General features: G+C 43.2%; 5 protein-coding genes across 5 annotated transcripts; 2 read left to right on the forward strand and 3 right to left on the reverse strand.

The window, feature by feature from the left end:
- Positions 1 to 2,579: 2,579 nt before the first annotated feature.
- LOC132265813 (glycosylphosphatidylinositol anchor attachment 1 protein) lies at positions 2,580 to 6,746 on the reverse strand. Its single transcript, XM_059766595.1, has 7 exons — positions 6,383 to 6,746; positions 6,125 to 6,315; positions 5,906 to 6,065; positions 5,660 to 5,845; positions 3,912 to 4,669; positions 2,935 to 3,246; positions 2,580 to 2,864 (listed from the first exon to the last, which is right to left on the reverse strand). The coding sequence occupies exons 1-7, from the start codon at positions 6,744 to 6,746 to the stop codon at positions 2,715 to 2,717; spliced, it is 2,121 nt and encodes a 706-aa protein (XP_059622578.1). The 3' UTR covers positions 2,580 to 2,714.
- Positions 6,732 to 7,814, forward strand: LOC132265816 (small ribosomal subunit protein uS10). Its single transcript, XM_059766598.1, has 4 exons — positions 6,732 to 6,861; positions 6,959 to 7,111; positions 7,336 to 7,425; positions 7,645 to 7,814. The coding sequence occupies exons 1-4, from the start codon at positions 6,859 to 6,861 to the stop codon at positions 7,759 to 7,761; spliced, it is 363 nt and encodes a 120-aa protein (XP_059622581.1). The 5' UTR covers positions 6,732 to 6,858; the 3' UTR covers positions 7,762 to 7,814.
- On the reverse strand, positions 7,810 to 8,761 carry LOC132265815 (phosducin-like protein). The gene has a single exon (XM_059766597.1). It carries the CDS (start codon positions 8,647 to 8,649, stop codon positions 7,840 to 7,842), a length of 810 nt encoding a protein of 269 aa, XP_059622580.1. The 5' UTR covers positions 8,650 to 8,761; the 3' UTR covers positions 7,810 to 7,839.
- LOC132265814 (zinc finger protein ZFP2-like) lies at positions 8,762 to 12,134 on the forward strand. Its single transcript, XM_059766596.1, has 6 exons — positions 8,762 to 9,027; positions 9,099 to 9,347; positions 9,413 to 9,767; positions 10,084 to 10,433; positions 10,506 to 10,973; positions 11,267 to 12,134. Exons 1-6 carry the CDS (start codon positions 8,944 to 8,946, stop codon positions 11,672 to 11,674), a joined length of 1,914 nt encoding a protein of 637 aa, XP_059622579.1. The 5' UTR covers positions 8,762 to 8,943; the 3' UTR covers positions 11,675 to 12,134.
- Positions 12,135 to 13,625: 1,491 nt separating this feature from the next.
- On the reverse strand, positions 13,626 to 16,113 carry LOC132266146 (sodium-coupled monocarboxylate transporter 1-like). The gene is made up of 3 exons (XM_059766995.1): positions 15,431 to 16,113; positions 14,303 to 14,930; positions 13,626 to 14,225 (listed from the first exon to the last, which is right to left on the reverse strand). Exons 1-3 carry the CDS (start codon positions 16,111 to 16,113, stop codon positions 13,848 to 13,850), a joined length of 1,689 nt encoding a protein of 562 aa, XP_059622978.1. The 3' UTR covers positions 13,626 to 13,847.
- Between the last annotated feature and the right edge of the window lie 1,768 nt (positions 16,114 to 17,881).

A 17,881-nucleotide genomic window follows, 5' to 3' on the forward strand; every position in this document is an offset into this window, starting at 1 on the left:
CAGGAAGAGACACTCTTTAATGTGGGTTTGGAGAGTGAATGAAAGGCTATGCCAAGATGGAACAATGTTGTTGGAGTTATTTTGGAAAATTGTTTGTGAATTCCAAGCACAATAGCTGCGCCATATATTGTTGTACAGGCACTCCTGGGCGCTTTGAAGTGGTGCTCAAGGATCTCCCACTTCTGTGCAAACTCTGATAATGTGTATTTATTATTCAGTGATTTTTCCAACCAGACTCAAACACAATTGGCCTCTGCACTCAGGCACACATTACACCTCCTCAATTGCAGCTCGCACAATTATTTCCGCGCACAGCAGCTGTGAAATTCTACACTGTGCCTCATCTTCTTCCAAGGGGCAAATGAGCGCCACCACGAATGTTTTTTTCCACGAAGGAATGGAATTTTCTGCCTTGAAAACACCTTGACTGGTTAATCCAAATATATTTGAAATCTTTGTGTTCTAATTGAGTGTATGATTATTATTTCTTATATTTCTTTCACTATTTCGGCACGACTTTTTGTTCAAAAAACATCTCGAGAAGCAACATTTATTCGCCTTTCTTCTCACCTTCTCATGTCGTAGAATTTTTCTCAGTGCTTTTTTCCTCCACACTTTTCGCCAGTCCTTTTGTACGGCCACGATCCAAAAGAGGAGTGAAAACTGTGCGAGAGAGAATGAATATTTGAAGGAATATTCGATTTCTGCTCAACGTCAACTGAAACGAAGAGGAGAAACAATTTCATATTACCTTTTTGCATATTCTACAAAATCACTTAACATTTTACGGTGCGACGGAGATAGGATGGAAATGTTGGAATTAAAATTATTATGTAAGTGGAGTGAAATTGGAGACTATATATAGAAATTTCTGCTTTCTGTGTAACGCATTCAGTGCAGTGCATGAAAATGTATGGACAATAGTTTGTGAAGCACATGAAATGAGGCAACTTTTCAATCATCCGCAATTCACCGCCAGAAAGGTAATTTGAAGAATATTTGTAGGGGAAAACGATAAAATTTTAACAGCCATTCAATTGAGACAGATCACTTTAATGCGCTGCGAAGCCAAGACAGAATGATAAACGAGTTCGTCGTCATGGAAGAATTCAATATTTTTAGCAAATTCATCGCGATATTGGCATGTGATCGAAATGTGTTACACAAAATTCTCTTCATAAATTAAGTTGATTGTTTGTTGTCTTATTAAGGTTTTCTTTCTTTTCTTTTTTCTTTTATACAAAACCAGAGAGGTCGTTGCAACTTTTCAGACTTGGCATTTCAATTCACAAAAAATTACTCATACTAATTTTAGTCAGATTTCCCTTCCAGCTCTTGTGGTGTATTTGAGTGAAATTAAGTTAATAAAAAGGGGTCAGAGGACGAGAAATAAGGAGTGACAGTTCGTGAAAGGCGCACTGCATTGGGATTTATTTGTCTTCGCGGGGTGGAAAATTAACAAAGACGCGGAATGGGGCGAAATAAATTGGAAGAAAACTGGCCAATGTGTCCGGAAATCAAAAAGACAGCTAACAAGCATTGGCCATCTCTCCGCGCCTTGTGTGGTGAAGGAAAAGGATATCAAGACAGCCAAGTCTCTTCTCTCTTGGACTGCCATGCACACTTTGCTCTGGCACAACTCGGGCATGAACTACAAATTATGTTTACTTTGAATACCACTTGAAACGTCCATCATTTTGCAGCAGATTTTTTCATCTCTCTCTTTTTTTCCTCATTCGCGCGTAAATATTTACACGAGAAGCACATAAATGCGGCTCATACTGTGAAAATTAATGCTCAAGGATACAACAGAAGCTCACCCAGGATAAATACACACATGGAAAGTGCAAATACTGGCAGAGGAAGAGAGAAGGAAGGAAGAATGTTGGTGGATTTCCAAGGGGGAGAAAATATGGCTTAACTCCGTTCCTGACACTTCTTTAGCTTCTGTGCAGAATCTTCAACACTTCAGACACTCCTGAGCGTCTTTAAGGGCATTTTCCGTCCCTTTTTCGACTTTTTAAACTGCTTCTCTTATAGATTTTTGATTTATCACAATCTAATCCGGGTTTATCCGTCTCAAGAAGTAAAACCTCTTCAAATGCTTAAATTGCAGGCAGTAAAAAATTATTTTAATCTCACAGGATTTGTTCATTGACTAGTTTACTCTTCAGAAAATGTTTTAAGAAAATTCTAACCTAAATGTGAGGTTATGAATTCTGGTTAAAAAAAATGCTGAAAGTCTGGAAATGAGTAAATATGGCGAATATCAGAATGTTTCCACTAAATAATGAGGCTGAATTTCTCATTTTAAAGCACAAACTGCGGAAAAAATAAACAAAAAGATTTCTCTTAGACATTTTTGAGGTTATGGTTGACTTTTAAGCTGTTTCCTAATAAATATGAAGATTTTTTCGACTACAAATGCTCAATTCTGCCGAGAAAAGACAAATATTCCCAGCTTAGACACAATTTAGATGACTTTGATGCTGATTTTATCACCAGAATATGTTTTAAATCATCACATAACCTCAAAAAAGGCGATCCAATTGATTATTTTGGGCAAAATCATAGAATACTTCCTTTCATCACCACAATATCTTCCCCTTGAGGATTTCCTTCAGTCTTTCTCCTCCTCCTGCTTGTCTTCTTTATTCCACTTGAATGTGTAGCTAAAGCTAAAGTACTTTTTAAAATCTCCTCTTTTCCACAATTTATTTAGTCTTTTTTTTCTCCACAGCTTTCTGCATTTTTCCCCCATCAATCTCACGTTCGCCGCGTCGCCACGTGAGGAAGTTCCACATGAGAATCCAAATGGGAAAGAAAACCAAACTGATCATATTGAACATCCAATTTCCATAAATCTGCAAAGAAAATACAACAGAAGTATTTACGCGTCGCCCAGAATTGCCGCCGCCGCCCCCAAAAACTCACCACAGAATCCACAGCGGAATAGACGAGGGCATTCATTGTGGCGGACAATGCTTTCTGGCTCACACTCATCAATGATAGTTCATCAAATGTGATCCAAGTCAGTGTGAAAACCGCCAAATATGCCACAATGAGCGGTTGTAGCAGAATTCCGCACAATTGCTGGGCAAATTTGATAATTCTATTGTGTGATATTTCGACATTTATCAGTATTGGAACGATGACAAAGGCCAAAATGAGTCCCAATGAGAAGTTCAGCATTCCAACAACAATCAGCGCTGTTGCCAACTCCAGAAGGATCCAAATGTGCAGCACCTGGAAAAGCACAAAACACGTCACAATAATTCTTCACTCACGCGCAGGTAATTTATTAATAAACTGCGAATGTTTGGCATTTATCAATAAATTCCCCCTTCATAGTAATTAGCACTTATTGATAAAAGCTCATTATATCATAGCTGAAAAATTCATTGTTATCGACATAATTTATGTAAAACAATGGAATGTTGATCAATAGCGTCGCTTCAACATCCTCTAATGGCCAATGCTTAATTCATTGCGTCATAACAACAGTTCTACTGAGCTTTTATTCACCACAAAGGAATTGAACTCGAACAAGAGTCAACTATAAAATGTTAAATGCAAATCTTTCATACAACAGATTCAATAAACCTAACTTAACAACGAGCCTCTTTACGCCGTGTCGGATTTAATATAAATGCAGCATTTATATTAAGACTAGAAAGAACTCAGTTAAAAGCGTTAAAATAAAATCTAATGAAAAAAAAACAAATTCGAAAGTGTTTAAAATAAAATTTAAAATAAGATTTATTCATGAATGACAATGAATAACTTGAAGAAATTAAAAGTGAGAGTAACGAGAATTATCCTGGAATAATAGAATTCATGAACACGTTCCAAATCAGCTTGTTTAACCCGCGGGAAAACCATTGAGTGAAGAGAAGTCAGACGACACTCACCTTGGCGTCCGCTTCGTCGAGGCGGAAGAAGAGGCACGAGAGAAGGACGACGACGGAGACGATGGCCAGGAGCGTGGCGAGCGCGTGTTCGGTGGTGAAGGCGCGCTGGTGGAAGAACTCCGTGACGCCGTGATAGAAGGGCAGATAGTTGACGACGAAGCCCATCGCGTGGGCGAAGATGCACAGCACGCCGATCTTCATGAGATTCGTGGGCGCACTCGGCGGCGTCTTGGCGTCCTCCTCCGCTGCCTCAGAGTCCGTCCGATTGTGCGCCAGCCACATGATGAAGGCCTTGATGAGCAGAGCGCCGGCCGTGAAGCCGATGCACGGCATGTAGTCGCCGATGGACACGAATCTGTCGTTGGAGATGATGAGGTAGAAGAAGAAGCTCTGGTGGAAGCGCTCCAGCAGATTGTTCAGACTGCGCGTGATGCCCTCGAGGATGCGCAGCATCTGCTGCAGACTCTGGCCCGTCGGCGGCACCTCCGAGTCCATCGCGACGCCCTCCAGCGTCACGGCCTCGATGCCGAAGCGGTGGAAGAGGCCGTGATTGCCGGTGGGAACGCCAGTGGATTGACTCAGCACCATCGTGAGCATCTGCCATAAATTATTCACGTGACCGCCGTTCGGGCGCTTCGTCCTGGTCTGCTTGTATCCGCACAGGATGCCCTCTTTGTTTGTCAACTTCTGCACCAAATTGAATAAGTCCAAATTGGGCAGCTGTCCGTTCAGTCCCTCCAATTTAATATTGATGAAATCTACACGAAACGCCAAGACAATGAATAAGAGCGTGATAAGCAAACGCCGAAGCAAGCTTTTTGTGCGACGAAAACAACCCAATTTCATACAAAAGATTTTAAACCTCCATAACTCGGGTTCTATGGCATTGACAGAAAAGTTTAACCACATTTTGGAAATGTCTCAATCTGGACTATTGAAATATCCAAAAATTTCCTTAAAAATACCTTGACATTGAAAGAAAAATTATTAACCTAAAAACTTTATAATTGACACTAGCGCCTCTCGCGGTGGTCTGATGAACTTCTGTTGTTCTAAATATTTGTAGATTTTTGTGGCTTTCCAACGAGCCCAAAATCATTCAAATCGGACAAACAGAACCAAAGTTACAGTGTTTTCTAAATTAAAACTTTAAACCTCCACAACACCGGTTCTACTTTTTTTTTCAATAAAACATTATAACCTATTTTTAGAGACGTCCTGACTTGGACTACAACATACTGAAATTTAAAGAAATTGCACACTCTGGTTTTTGAGATATTTGCTTTTAAAGTTTCGAAAATCGTTTTTTCGACTGTAGCGCAACTAGTGGTAGTTGTATCAAGTTATGATGTTCAGATGGAAGATTGCATTTTACGAGATCTATCTAATGAGCTTTAAATTATTAAGATCGAATAATTAAAACCGGAGTTATGGGCATTTTAATTTTGAAATTTGGATCTTAATATCTAGGGTCCAGATGGTCCTAGGTTCTTAAGTAGCAGTTCGTTGGAAAGGTCTCGATGTTAGCTATAATATACTAAAATTTAGGGCAGATTCATGCCAAAGGGCCTGAGTAAATGAGCAAAACGTGATATTGGGGTTTTCAAAATGGCGGGCAGTAGAATTGTTTTTGATCTTTATGCGCTACAAATCCATTTACGATGAACCGACCGACGGACGGACGGCCAGATTTCGTCATAATTAACCTCCCTCGTGCCATTTTAGTGGATTTTGCGACATTCACTCACCCAAATCAAAGCTCTGCATCTCGATGTTGAGCGCCGCCTGAATTGCTCCGGCTCTCAAGGGTAAATCACTGGTCAGGAGCACTGAATTGTCCTCGTTTCCATAGTAAGCATTCAGCCACGCTTGCATGCCCAGCTGTTCCTGGTCAGTGACCAGGAATATTATGTCCTTTGCCCAGTATTTCTGCCCTGAAACGAATGATGCACAGTGAGAAAAGGATTCACTTTGTCAGCAAGGACAAGACACACTTCTGGCGTGATCGGCGAAGGCCAGCATTAGGGCGACGCTGTGTGAGATTTCCGGATGGACAGAAGTGGCCGCGCGATAGGGACAGGAGATGACAATGGCTTCGGTGGAGCCAATTCGGGGCGCCCGAAGAATTCCGTAGACATTCTGTCCGGTGAAGACCTGAAAGAGAATGTTCAAGTCAAAATCTCAACTTCTTCACTTCCAGCGCGCTTCCAAACCTTTCCGCCGCCGAACGGATAGTGCAGAGTGAAATTGTGCGTGGCGGCGTCCAAGCCGATCTGCTTCATCTTCGCCAGCAGCCAAGATGTTGGCATTGTGTTCTGATGACTCTCGCGCTCGCGACTGAAATCGCCCTGAAGAGTGGCGGCGAAACTCATCGTCTCCTTCTTGAGGTTCGAGTACACCAGCCCTGAGAACAGAAGAGGAGGAAAAAATCCCAGTTAAGCACTGCCCAAAGACACTCTGGTGCATCTCACCGGGAAGCAGGGCGTTTTCCGAGAAGTAAGTGCCATGATTGAGACTTGTGTCCGTGAGTGCGACAAACCAGCAAACACCGCCAAGAAACAGCAGATTGCACAGCAATTTGCAGTGTTTCTGCAGCAATTTCGCGTATTTTGTCTTCTGCGACAGAGCAGAAGGATCTGTGAGTAATCCCATTGCTCTATTCAAGGGGAATTTCACTGAATTTTCCAAAGAAAATGACACACTTGAGAACTCTGATTTGTTTATTATCTTCTCCGCGTCACATAACCTCACTTTCGGTCGGCTTTCCGGAAAAAAACCTATTCGGAGGGCGCGCGAAAAGGCCTTTTCGCGGCCTCTTGGCGCCATGTTGGCCATCTGGCAATCCTTTTCCGTGAAAACGCTGCAACAAGAAAGTTGTCTGGTTCAGCGCTGGTTGGAATTTTTGCCCAAAAATCAACTATCTCGACCGGATAATAGCATCTGAAGAATGGTGAGTGACTGGGAAAGTCACCTCGTATGGAGAAAAGTGGAGAAAATGCGGGATTTGTGGTTAAATGTCAACATGCTAATCTGTCCACGTGTTTCAGGCTGCCGTCGCTAAAGATATTGAGAAGCCGCAGGCGGAAGTGGCGTCTGTCCATCGCATTCGCATCACGCTGACCTCACGCAATGTGCGCTCCCTGGAGAAGGTGTGCGCGGATCTGGTGACGGGCGCGAAGAAGCAGAAACTGCGCGTGAAGGTGAGATTCCGGGAATGTTTGATGTGCAAACTGTCCTGGAGGATGTCACGGTTTCCCATCGGGATATCCTTGTTTAGCAGATGCTAGAGCAACATCTTAGCCCTCAATCTGTCCATTCAGTGTCCTTGTGTTGGGCCTGCGATGGCTTGTGGGGCGAAGAGACAGTTTTTCCGCGCGGGGAAGAATCTAAAATGTGAGGTTATGTGACATTGTGTGTTTTTCAGGGTCCCGTCCGGATGCCCACGAAGATCTTGAGGATCACCACCAGGAAGACACCTTGCGGTGAGGGATCCAAGACATGGGATCGCTTCCAGGTAAATATGTTGATCAATTTTCCACGCACGGCAACTGAATTCAGTCAGAAAGTCCGCAATTCTGTGGACTTTCTGCCAATGTTCGCCGGAGAGAAACGCTGCCTTGAGTCATAGTGCAATCCTGGGCTTCACCACTGTCCGGGGTTGTCTCAAAAAGGCACCACAACCCACTCAAGATCTCAGGAATCCATTCACTGACTGTTTTCTCTCGCTTTGCAGATGAGAATCCACAAGAGGATCATCGATTTGCACTCTCCATCGGAGATCGTGAAGCAGATCACGTCCATCAACATTGAGCCTGGAGTGGTGATCGAAGTGACCATCGCTGGGGCTTAAGCGTGACTCCCGGACAGTGAAATCAGGGAAATAAACGGCATTTTTCCTTGACATTCGCATCTTTTCTTATTCCTTAATCTACTTCTGAACATTTTGATAGCAATTATACTGAATCTCCTTCTCCACGATAATTCCCCGCTCTATCAGGAAGTTTTCCACATCTGACGAGCAAAAGTCATCGCCCAGCTCGCTCACCAGCTGCACAAAGTTCCCGATGATCTGATTCTTCTTGTACGCCAGAATTGTGGGCAGCGCCGCGTTCCGGAACTTGAGACTCACTCTTGCGTGGCTGCTGAGAATGCTGCAGAACTTCACGGTGGGCATCTCCTTGGCCAGCTCCTCCAGGCACTGGTTGAGCCGTCGACACGCCGGCACGTTGTTCTCGAAGATGTGCACAATCACAGTGGAGTGCTGCTCCTCCTCCACGGCCTGCAGGAACTCCTCGGCGCTCTGCAGACGGATCAGTTGGCCGAAGGTGCTGCGGACGCCCATCTTGGCTGTGATTTCCAGCACTCGCTGGCGCTGGAAGGCCAGGATGCTCTCGTCATTCATCAGCTCGGCCAGCTCAGCCTCCAGTTCGGCGTCTGCGCGCGCCTTCTCGTCCTCCGCCTTCGTCTTGCCCATCGAGGACATCTTCTGCAGCTGCTCCAGGCGCTCCTGCTCGTCCGCCGAGCGTGCCTCGGCCAGCATCTTCTTGTACTCACGCCAATCCGTGATCACGCCCTTGGGGCCCGTGTTGGTCGTGCCGCCGCCACCGCCTGGAGGGCAGGGCGGCGGCTTGTCCACATCGTCACGCACGACGCGCACTGAATTGCTCTCATCCTCCTCGTCACTGCTGCAGTAATAGTGCGACTTCTCGCCCAGAATCTTGTCCTCCAGAGAAGTCATTATATTTCTGTTTACGCGATTCAGGGAAATTTTCTAAGGCGTACTAAAAACGCGTCTCTAATATTTTAACCCATTTCGTCGGCACTGTTCGCGACGGTGGCGCCGCCAAGCGTGTAAGAGCGACTCTTTTATTCGACATCTGTCAATTTTGGCACGGAAAATATCAACATTGCGGAAAGACATCCCTGAATTAACCTGATTTTCCTGGCCCAGGAAGCGCCCCCAAGAGCGGAAAACCCCCGGTGTCGAAAGGGCTGTGTGTGTTGCGCAAGTGGTGAGAAGCTGGCGAAGACAATGGTGAAGACAGAGACGGGCTGTTGTGTGTTGTGTCAAGTGAGCGTCCCTTGTCGCGGAAGCCATCACATTTTCTCGAAGAAAGTGAGTCTCCTGGCCCTCCGCGGAGGCACACAGGGCAGTTGCTGATGGGGTTGGGTGTGTGCTTTTTGCAGGTGCTGGAGGGTGACAATGTGGCGGACGTGCTGGCGCGCATCCTGGAGATTCCCGTGGAGCCCGATGCCATTCACTCCGAGTACATTTGCCTGAACTGTGAGCTGGTGTGCCTGGAGTTTGCCGGAATCGAGACGCGCATGCTGAAGATCAAGGAGGAAGTCATCGAGAGCTACAACAAATTCGTCTCCTCCATTGAATATGTGGAAGTTGAGACCAAAGAGGACGAGAATGAGGACATTTTCGCTGAAGTAGGGATTCATTGAGGGATTTGCGCGCATTTCCTGACCATCTTTTCTTCCCTTTCCCCCCGCAGTACGAGGAGACAGCAGAGGAGGCGCCCAGGATGACCAGTGCGGAGACCATCGAAAGCGACAGCATCATCACTGTCGTGTCCGGAGAGGAGAATGACGAGGCGGAGGCGCACGAGATGGAGATTGGCGAGAGTGCAGAACTGCTGTTTGCCGCCGAGGCGTCAGAGGAGGCGCCGAAGAAAGTGTACACGCGCAAGCACAACGTCTTCCACTGCAATCTCTGTCCGGACGAGAGAGTCATCAGCGATCCAACGGAGCTCACGCTGCACATGAAGATCGAGCACAACGAGAAGCTCTACCTTTGCGACATTTGTGGCAAAGACTGCGGCCGCCGGATGTATCTCATGAGGCACTTGGGTGAGTCTCATTGGCTGTTGAATCCCTCTTTGAACGCTCTTAGACCAATTAGCATCTTGTCTTGCTAAGAAGATCTCCTAAAATCTGCTCATTTACATAAAAACATAATTATTGTCTTTTTCCTTGATTTTCACGTGAATTTTTCGGCTTTCGTATAATAAACTAATCGTAATCTTGCAACACCTTTTAGTAAAATCATATTTATGACAGTTTCTTCTAAATGTTATAAACTTAAAGTTGCAATGAGGCGAGAATCTCAAGAAAATCATTCTTTTAACATTCTATCACTTCTCTCAAATGCTTTTCTCCCCCGCAGAATCGCATTCGAACGCCAAATTGGGAGAGGACGCGACGCTGATGTGTGGCAGCGATGAGTCTGAGGGCGCGGCGGATGAGGATCAGGGGCAGAGGCGGCAGGGTCAGGCCGCCGCTGGCAAGGCGTGGCTGTGCACGCTGTGCGACAAGCCCTACGGCTCGAAGAATCTGCTGGAGGAGCACATGAACATGCACACGGGCGATCGGCCGTACAAGTGCGCCGAGTGCCCGAAGGATTTCGCCTCCAAGTACACTTTGGCGGCCCACGAGAGGATCCACACGGCGCGGCCGCGGCCCTACAGCTGTCTCGTGTGCGGCAAGAAGTTCCTCACCGGCCAGAATCTCGCTCACGTAAGGCAAAAGTTCCATTAGTCGTTTTTGTGTTGTGTTCAATCAGTTCACCGGAAATGCTTCTTCTGGCAGCACGAGAAGACACACTTGGGCGTGAAGGAGTACAAGTGCGACGTGTGCGGCAAGGCGTTCGGCTCGTCGCACAATCTGCGCGTGCACAAGATCGTGCACTCGGGCAACAAGCCGTTCCTCTGTCGCACGTGCGGCAAGTCGTTCGCGCGGCGCGCCGAGGTGCGTGATCACGAGAGGATTCACACGGGCGAGAAGCCCTTCCAGTGCGACATCTGCTCCATGTGCTTCGCGCAGCGCAGCAATCTGCAGTCGCACAAGCGCGCCACGCACTTGAATGAGAAGCGCTACAAGTGCGACATGTGCGACAAGAACTTCAAGCGCCGGCGTCTGCTGGACTACCACATTCAGGCCGTGCACACGGGCGAGCGGCCCTTCAAGTGCACCGTCTGTCCGTCGTCCTTCGTGTATCCCGAGCACTACAAGAAACACCTCCTGATCCACAGCAACGAGAAGAAGTACACGTGCGAGGTGAGAAATTGCCTTTCATTCACTGTGAAATCAAGGCTTTTACACACCGAAAACCCGCTTTTTCCTCAATTTCTTAACTTTATCTCTTGTTTTTAAAGTAAAACTGAAAATCGAATTGGTTTTAAGCCGATCACGAATTTTATGAAAACCATTAGAATGTAAATTTGTGTTTGAAAGTCTTTAAAGTTGTTTCAGTTCAAAAAAAATGGTCAAAATATCGCAAAAGGACTCAAAATTGTGGTAAATTTGGATGGAATTGCCAATCAATTATTTATTTTGTCGTTGTATTTCAGGTGTGCGGAAAAGGCTTCAACAACCAAGACAATCGCAACACGCACAGATTTGTCCACTCGGACAAGAAGCCCTTCGAGTGCGTGCAGTGCGGACAGGGATTCATGCGGAAGCCGCTGTTGTTCGCGCACATGAAGTCCGAGAGTCACTTGAGTGACACAATCATAGTGAATCAGCCGCGATTGCTGGAGAGCGGCGGCAAGGCGAGCGGCGGCCAAGACGCCGATGGCGATCAGGAAGCGCAAGTTGAGTCAACGACGTACATTCTCGGCGCCGAGGCAGACGACAATCTGCAGACGAGCGCCGATGACGTCGCCATTGAGCAGCAGGAGGACGAGAGCGACTCGAAGGACGTGCAGATCCTGCAGATCGCGATACAGAGTCAGCAGGAGAAGACGTCCTGGATGTGAGAGGGAAAAATTAACAGAGAAAATGACAATATTTGAGAGAAAATTCAATGGGAAAATCTCTGAATTCCGTTCAGGAACACTTGAATAAAATGTCTTCACTCAATTTTACTAAAGATTGTGCAAGAATTTGCTTTGTGTTTGCGCAAAACTGAACGTGAATTTGTCCCAAAAAAAAATTAAGATCATTACGTTAACAATAAAAGCAGCATTCTTTGAAACAATGTTATTGAATAAATTAACTTATAGAAATTACAAGTTGGTGATTTTCTTTCCTTTGCATGTTGTTTGGCATAAAATTTATGATTTGCAAACTATTTATTTCAGTCTATCGATCAAGAGCTTAAGTCATTAAATGGTCATTAACCTCGAACAAGAAGATAAGGCCCAAGATTTTAAATAAGGACAGTTTACAAACATTGCGAAAATGTTAAGAAATCTGTTCATAATAAAGAGTATTTACTGGGGTTTTATGATATTGAATTTCCTTTAGAACAAGAGTCCACAGAGTATAATTATTATTATTGGTTGATTCTTCCGGATGGGCGGGGCTTCTTAGTGGGCGGAGTTTGTGTGAAATCCTCACTAACACTCGTTTGAAGAGCAGCAGAGAAAATGTTCTCTGAATCAATATGCCAAAGCATTGTTCTCAATGAAGCGTGAAAATGCCTTCATTGATCGGGATAAATTGAGCAGTGCAAAATTTCGTACAATTCTCGCGAGAAATCTCAGCTGATTTGCGCAAAGAACAGTTAAGAGAAGTGCGATCAATTCAATAGCAAAGGCAATTTATTGCTGCATGGCGAAAATATTGCACAGATATTGATTGCATCACTTTTATTAATAGCCAATTGAGTGCAATTAACTTCCGATAAATGTTGATGATTCCACAAACTTCTTCTCCTCTTCAGTGGAAAATCAAATGTGTTTCTTGGGTGTCTCTTTTTTTTGCTCATGGATGAAATTTGCGCCCATTTTCACAGTGCAGAAATGTAATTTGCAAAGTTTTCTCAACTTTCCCGAGATCAAAAACACGTGTTGAAACTCGAAAACTTGAAACAAGATGACTTTTTGTCGGCCGTTGCGCAATTTCCTCATGAAATTGTTTGCTTGGCACAATCTGGAGGAAAACAATTACGCTGGGCATGGGAAGTTGCAATCAATTCCTTGTTCAGTGACGCAGTTTTGCTTCCTCCAATTGGCGATAAATTGACGCGCTCGGATAAATCACAGTCAAATGCTTCGATAAAGCATTTAGAAATTGCAAGAGAGAATAATGAACGGAAGTGGAAAATTCATTGAATACACGTGTAAATCGTTAAGAAGAATATTTAGCATATTATAGAGAAATACAAGGGGCAGATATTGCGGCTGGAAGTGGTGTACAGCTTAAAAGGAAGTGTTAGGAATGGAAAGTGAAGAAATATTTAGAGTATTTGTACTGCAAAAGCTTCTGTTTCAACAAATTTAGCCATTTTCTAACACATTTTGGTTATAAAATCATTTTTATTGCTTTTTTCTAGGTTATGTGATTGATTTAAAATAGATTTTAGATTCTAAAAAGGCCCTCCAAATTATTAAAGTTGTCTTTAGGCTGAGAATATTTCACTTTTTCTTCTCCAAAGTTAAGCCCTTGACTTTGAAAAACCTCCAGATTGATTAAATGTCACTCATAACCTCAAAAATATCATTTCAGTGTAGAAAAATGTTTCTTTGCTGTAATTTACGCGGTTTCTGCATAAAAATTACATATTTAATCTCATTTTATAGTACAAAATGTGAAAAAATTCGCTAAATTTTTTCATTTCCTGATTTTAAAGGGTTAAAATTAGTCTAAGAAGGATTACTCCAGTTGGATTTCTAACCTCACTATTCGATCAGAATTTTTCTATGCATTTTTGTGAAGATAAAACTATGAAATCAAGACAGAAATTGTTCAGAATTATTATTAAATGAGATGAAAAAGGCTTAATAAATGTTTTATTTAATGATTTTTAATATCAATACGATACAATTAAGCTTGTTTACAGCAGAATATGATAAATTCAAAGAATCATCAATTACAACAGCTTAATCTTAATGCTTACTGAACTTGAAAGCTTCTTGAATCTATTTGTCTGTCATCGATTGATGGTTAATTTCCTAAATAAAACTGCAACTGTGTTTAATTTGCCACTCAAGTCGTGCTTGTGCAACTCATTAGAGCGTCTGATCGATCGCTCTTCCTCAGAAATGTGACTAAAAGCTTCTGATTTGTCACTTCATTAGCACCACTTAAGATGCTCACAATGTATGCACAGGAAATGTTAATTGCCAGCCCAATTATATTGTAATATTGAAAATTTATTCGAAAGATCCACGGAAGATCTTCACTTTCAGTCATCAATGGTGTGATGTTGCTGGAAATGCTGTGATTTCCGATGGAAAATGTGCTATTTGTGAAGTCACAGCCGTCAATGCGCAGAGGAAGAATTGGATCAGGTTTCTTCTTCAAGCCACCAATAATTAGAGCGCCAACGATAAGCATTGAAAGTGTGACGCCACATTTTGCACCCTGTAGAAAAAAAGCAACCGCCCTCCTGAATAAATAAATGAAGAGCAGAGGAATTTATTTCCAGGGGATAAACTCACTTTGCTGTTGATCTTCGGAAAGAACATGCCACTGATGAAGAGTCCAAAGACACCAACGGTGGACAAAGTGAAGCATTGCGTGGTGATGGCGAAGATTGTTCCCATTCGCTCAATCAGAAGGACGAGAAGGACACTTGTCACTCCAACCACGCTGACAATAATCTTCATGGTCCAATTGAAGGTCTTCTCTGACGTGATTTTCAGTCGCGAGCCGAGAAAATCGCTGTAAATTGTGCCGCCGAGTGTATTGAGAAGTGTCGAAGCCGTGGACAAACCAGCAGCAAAGACGCCTGCAATGAAGATGCCATTGAAACCGGCGAAGAGTGAAGCCTTTTCCTGCACAAAGTGCGGGAAGATCTGATCGATCTTCTTCACAATGCCAGCCATCAGAGGATCACAATCTTCATAGGTGGTGTAAATTATGCCGCCAATGGTGAATTGAATCAGCAGCAAAGCCACCATAATGACACTCTGTATCCAGAGGGATTTGTTGACCTCGTCAAAGGTGGACAAGGATAAGTAGCGCTGCAAGCTGCTCTGATTCACCCCAAATTGGTAGATGTAGATGAGGAAGGCACTGAAGATATACGACCATATTGTTCCTCTCACACTTGGATCCAAGTCAAACCTGAAGAATTACGAATTGTTGATATAACTTTACACTTTAAATATGAACAAAATGGCGAAAAAAGACTAAGTTAAAAGTTTATTTAGTGCGAATTTCAGCTGTAAAATCACGCTTTACAGCATTTTTAGCCAAAACTCAACACAATCTAACTAACGTCAGCACAATTTTCATTCTTATTGACATTTCTATGTGCCGATAAGAAGATGTGGAGAGTCTCCAATGCCTTCAGTTTTTTTTTCTTTGTGGAAGCTTTCTAGATCACAAAAGCGTCTCTTATATTTTGCCAATGAACTTAAAATTCCTATAATATTGTTACTGAGCTGTACACCATTTCAGACTTTATTATCTCTCCCTTGAATCCAAACAATCTAATCTTGTCAACCTAAAAACACTGTTTATGGCTATTTCCTTGGTTTTCACGTGAATTTTTTGGCTTTTCTTGGCTTAATGCGACGTAATATGTGAATTGACTTTCGGTTTGTATTTAATGTTATACATACTTGAAGAACGTTAGTCTTTGACCACGATCTAGAGCTTCCCAGATTTTGCCGATGCCGCCAACACTATTCCAGCCCACAATGAGGATCACAGATCCGGAGAACAGGATCAGGACACACTGAAAGACATCAGTCCAGATGATTGCTCTGATGCCGCCGATAATTGTGTACCAAATGCAAATCGCACTCATGATCACAAGGATCGCGTAGAGATCGAAGCCAGTGACTTCTTGGAATGCCAAAGCGGGAACGTAGAGTGTCAGTGACATGAAGATTAAGCCACTGATGACGTAGAAAGTGCTTGCAATGTGCTTAACAGTCTTGTCGAAGCGCATCTCCAGATAGCTGAAGCTGCTCTCGAGCTGGAGTTCGTAGAAGACCGGTAGGAAGACGTGACGCATGGCCAACACCCAGGGAACGAAGAAGCTGATGACGATCCAATTGTGAAATCCGTAGGCGTACGTCTCTATGCTCTGGCCAATTATGGTTGATCCCGAGATTATTGTGGCGGCCAAGGAGAACGAGACAGGCAGTAGCTTGAGATTTCTACCCCCGAAGAGGAACTCTTCCATCGACTGACGTCGCTTGCCAAACGCGAAGAACACTCCGATCGCGATGGAAACGACAAAGACGATCGAGAAGAAGAAGTAATCCAAATGGGAAAAGCGGACGAACGTCAACGACATCGTGACAACAACTGAACTCTCATTGAGATATTTTAATTATAGAGTTATTGCGATCGTAACATTTACACGTTTTTCTTTTACGTTCATCGGGAAATACTACAAGAACAAGCCATAAAGCTAAATTTGTTGTGTTAATCGTGTTGCATGTGAAGTAACACAGAATGGATGCATTTAACTTTATGTATGCGTTTTTTCTACCATTTATCGTTTATGATCTTGAGGGGAATTAAAAATTTACGTATAAGAATAGCTGAAGTTTGTATCAGTTCATAATAATAATTGGATTATCAAATGATTTAAATTACTTTCTGTAGGTTTTTCCATAGATCAAGCTAACGCCAAAACAATCTTCCTTCTTATTGACATTTCTATGTTGCGATACGAAGATGTGGAGGGCGTCCAATGCTTCCAGTTTCTTATTGTCTATGCAGCGATCTATTGTGACTGTACGTCAATTGGTGCACTTCTTCATCATTCTCTGGCCTTGTCTGTCCTGCTTGTTTCTGCATATTTGTTAGATATATTATTTGTGATTCTTCACTGAAATTGCCGAAGTGTCAGGAAGTGTTGACCACTGTTTCGCTGCATTATCTCCCCCTTGGGAATTCAAGTCACTATCAAGATGTTGAAAATCGATGAAGAATTGTAATTTTGGTGACTCTTTTGTGTCGTTTGTGAGCTGTGCATTAACAGCTGGGAAGCTCTCAAGTTAGATCTATAAATTATTTAATATTATTGTGTGACAGTGGGAATTGTTCTGTTGTCAGGGTTGTCAGGGTGTGCATACATAACGCAAAGCTCGCAAGGACACTGTGAGATACCTGCAGAGCGAATTGTGAAATACAGGTGAGCATGCGCATTGCAGAAGACACTCAATTTCAACCCAAACAGATTGCCTGAATCAGCCTTATTTCAGGCTCACACAGCGAAGGGGTGGCAAAAAGTGAAATGACACGCGGGGAGGGTGGCGACGGGGCGCACGCGACGGCGATGAATGGAGTGGGCAAAAGCTCAGGCGCGTGGGTGTGAGGCGACGGTGAATGGAGAGCTTTTTCCGAGGGAAAAGGGGGTGTGTTTCGACCCACGATCAGCCATTGGAGGACTTTTGAGGCGTAGAAGATGCGATGACGTCAGCCGAGCCCCTCTCATTCATGCCGCCCCTGGCGTAAGGGCTCTCCAAGGGGGGATGATATGACTCAAATCTGTACACCACTTCCTGACACTTCTTAAACTCTTCTAGAGTTCATAAAGATTCCAGATGAAAATTGCAAAAAGTCCAGGAGAAAATTGAACATTTTTACTCCTTATTTGGTGAGAAAACTCTAAAAATTAATGTTATTAAAACCTAAAACACATTTTTGTGGTTATATTTTTTTCCAAAATGAAAGTCACTGTTCAAATAAACATTTAAATATTGATTTCTACTCTGAAATTATCAAAATTTGAATAAAAATGAGTTGAAAAAGGATTATTTCTCAAGAAAAAATGCAAAATAATAAAAAATTGAACCTTTTTAAATAAATATTTAAATAAATTTAATAATATTTAAATTTAAATGGCAAAAAATCCTATAATTTGCCGTCAGTTGGATTCGAACACCTAAAATTAGGAGGAAATACAATCGAAACTCCAACATGACTTTTAAGATTAAATTGCTGCCCTCTGGCGGCAATATGTGAAGGAAAATAAGCAAATATAAACTTTAATTGATCACATAACCTAGAAAATTACTCTGATTAATTGCTTTTTGAAGACAAATTGAAAGAAA

The sequence above is a fragment of the Phlebotomus argentipes genome, unplaced genomic scaffold, assembly GCF_947086385.1.
Source record: "Phlebotomus argentipes unplaced genomic scaffold, Phlebotomus argentipes genome assembly contig_5, whole genome shotgun sequence".
Classification (NCBI taxonomy): domain Eukaryota; kingdom Metazoa; phylum Arthropoda; class Insecta; order Diptera; family Psychodidae; genus Phlebotomus; species Phlebotomus argentipes.